Source organism: Sphaeroforma arctica (genome assembly GCF_001186125.1).
Source record: "Sphaeroforma arctica JP610 unplaced genomic scaffold supercont1.2586, whole genome shotgun sequence".
NCBI lineage: Eukaryota > Ichthyosporea > Ichthyophonida > Sphaeroforma > Sphaeroforma arctica.
In genome coordinates this window covers 1-2,452 of record NW_014037972.1, presented here as the reverse complement: position 1 = coordinate 2,452, position 2,452 = coordinate 1, and the positions used below count along the sequence as shown (strand labels likewise).

The 2,452-nt window shown below is 45.8% G+C and overlaps 1 protein-coding gene across 1 annotated transcript; it reads left to right on the top strand.

Moving 5' to 3' along the window:
- Window positions 1-275: 275 nt before the first annotated feature.
- On the top strand, window positions 276-2,264 carry SARC_12790 (hypothetical protein; the record flags this gene model as incomplete). Its single annotated transcript, XM_014293096.1, has 3 exons — window positions 276-349; window positions 1,351-1,442; window positions 2,128-2,264. Coding segments are annotated over 3 exons (303 nt in total), but the record flags the coding sequence as incomplete, so codon positions are not given.
- Between the last annotated feature and the right edge of the window lie 188 nt (window positions 2,265-2,452).

Sequence of the window (2,452 nt, the reverse complement as noted above, 5' to 3'; positions counted from 1 at the left end):
TATGTAGTGTGTGTGTGTGTGTGTGTGTGTGTGTGTGTGTGTGTGTGTGCATGTGTGTATATGTGTATGTGTATATATGTGTGTGTGTAGTGGCTGACCACATCCTCTGTCATAACCACTTGTCCGTTCCCAGTCTCTCTCTCTCCTCCGTTGGCTTGTATCATCCCCCTTGTCTACTGTTTCACCCCTGTGCATTCGTGTGTTTCGCTTGCGGTGGTCTTACCATCAATTGTAGTGGGAGGTGAACCAGGTGAGTTTGAGGCGTCGTGGAGGTTGTCGGCCCTAATTGCAGCCACGGGATGCACACATGTCCTGGTTGAGTTGGATTTGGGTGACTGCTGGACTGCGGGTAAACAAATGCATGCACTTCACAAACGTTGTTGTCGTTTGGCTGATTGTTCGTAGTGTGAGACGGTCGCTGTGGTGTCACCAATCATGTCGCAAAGGCAACAGGGCGCAGATGTGTGGGGCTTGGGTATATCTGACGCCAGCACATCAACATAAGTGTTACACAAGTGTTAAATAAAGATTAAATAAGTATTAAATCAATTGTTATATAAATGTACAATGTTTGTTAAACAAGTGTTAAATAAATGTTAAATGTTTGTTAAACAAGTGTTCAACCAATTGTTAAATAAAGGTTAACTGTTTGTTAAACAAAAGTGTTAAATAGATGTTAAATAAGCGCTAAACAAGTATAAACAGGTGCTGAAGAAGTGTTCAACAAGTGTTAAATCAGTGCTAAACAAGTATAAACAGGTGCTGAAGAAGTGTTAGAGAGGTGTCAAACAAGTGTTGTACGCGCCAAACCGACACCATCTAAGTAATGTGCAGTGTCTGTAGCACTCATTTGGCTGTTGACACTTATCTCACGGCTCTAAAATCATCATTACACACACACTTCAGCCGAGTGATCTGCAGCTCAACTGTGCATTCCAAGTCACTTCTGTCTGTTCGTGGGTTATGTGTTTGTGCTGTGCGCTTTTTCTTGTCACACGTTGGATGCGTTTGCTGACACAATGTCCACAGCTTACGTTGCACACATTCAGTTGTCGTTCTGTGGTGCGTAGTCACTAGCACGTTTAGATTCTCATACATTTTAATACACATACCTCTACACACACACGCACACACGCGCACACACGTACACACACGCACACTCCACACACTCATTCAAAGACACATCACACACTTACGCTCACGCGCACTCACCCACGCACACACATACACTTACGCACACACACACACACTTACACATACACACACACTTACACACACATACATACTTACACACACACACACACTTACACATACACACACACCTACACACACACACACACTTATCTACAGCGTCTGAAGGCGACAAGGCTGACGTAGACCCCATCACACCACCGTATAGTGCGCTGGTGGCCTTTGTGGCTGCGGGCGTTGCTGCATCACAGGTAAGCCGTGCTTGTGTGTCCCCATTTGTTGCTGATTGGATGGTTGTGTGTCCCATTTGTTGCTGATTGGGTGCTTGTGTGTCCCATTTGTTGCTGATTGGGTGCTTGTGTGTCCCATTTGTTGCTGATTGGGTGCTTGTGTGTCCCATTTGTTGCTGATTGGGTGCTTGTGGGTCCCATTTGTTGCTGATTGGGTGCTTGTGTGTCCCACTTGTTGCTGATTGGGTGCGTGTGTGTCCCATTTGTTCTGATTGGGTGCTTGTGTGTCCCATTTGTTACTGACTGGGTGCTTGTGTGTCCCATTTGTTGCTGATTGTGTGCGTGTGTGTCCCATTTGTTGCTGATTGGGTGCTTGTGTGTCCCATTTGTTACTGACTGGGTGCTTGTGTGTCCCATTTGTTGCTGATTGGGTGCTTGTGTGTCCCATTTGTTGCTGATTGGGTGCTTGTGTGTCCCATTTGTTACTGACTGGGTGCTTGTGTGTCCCATTTGTTGCTGATTGTGTGCGTGTGTGTCCCATTTGTTGCTGATTGGGTGCTTCTGTGTCCCATTTGTTGCTGATTGGGTGCATGCGTGTCCCATTTGTTCTGATTGGGTGCTTGTGTGTCCCATTTGTTGCTGATTGGGTGCTTGTGTGTCCCATTTGTTGCTGATTGAGTGCTTGTGTGCCCCATTTGTTGCACAGGGGTTTGACTACATTGCCGTGGGCAATGAGAGTAGTGCAAATGAAGGCAATGGGCTTTTCGTTTGGGGTGAAGGCGGTGATGTGGTGGTCAACCACCAGTACGACAAGTCGCTTGACTGTGAGTTGCGGATGAGTAGGTAGGTGCTTGTGTACGCTGCTGTGTTCATTCGAGCGTAGTACATAGGATTGAGTGAGATTGCTATATAAGTGAGCGGTGCGGATTACATCGCATGGATAGTCCCATAAGTTGGTATATGGCAACTTGTTGTGGTTCCCACATAGAAAATTCGTGTTATACCTATATATATATATATATATATATATA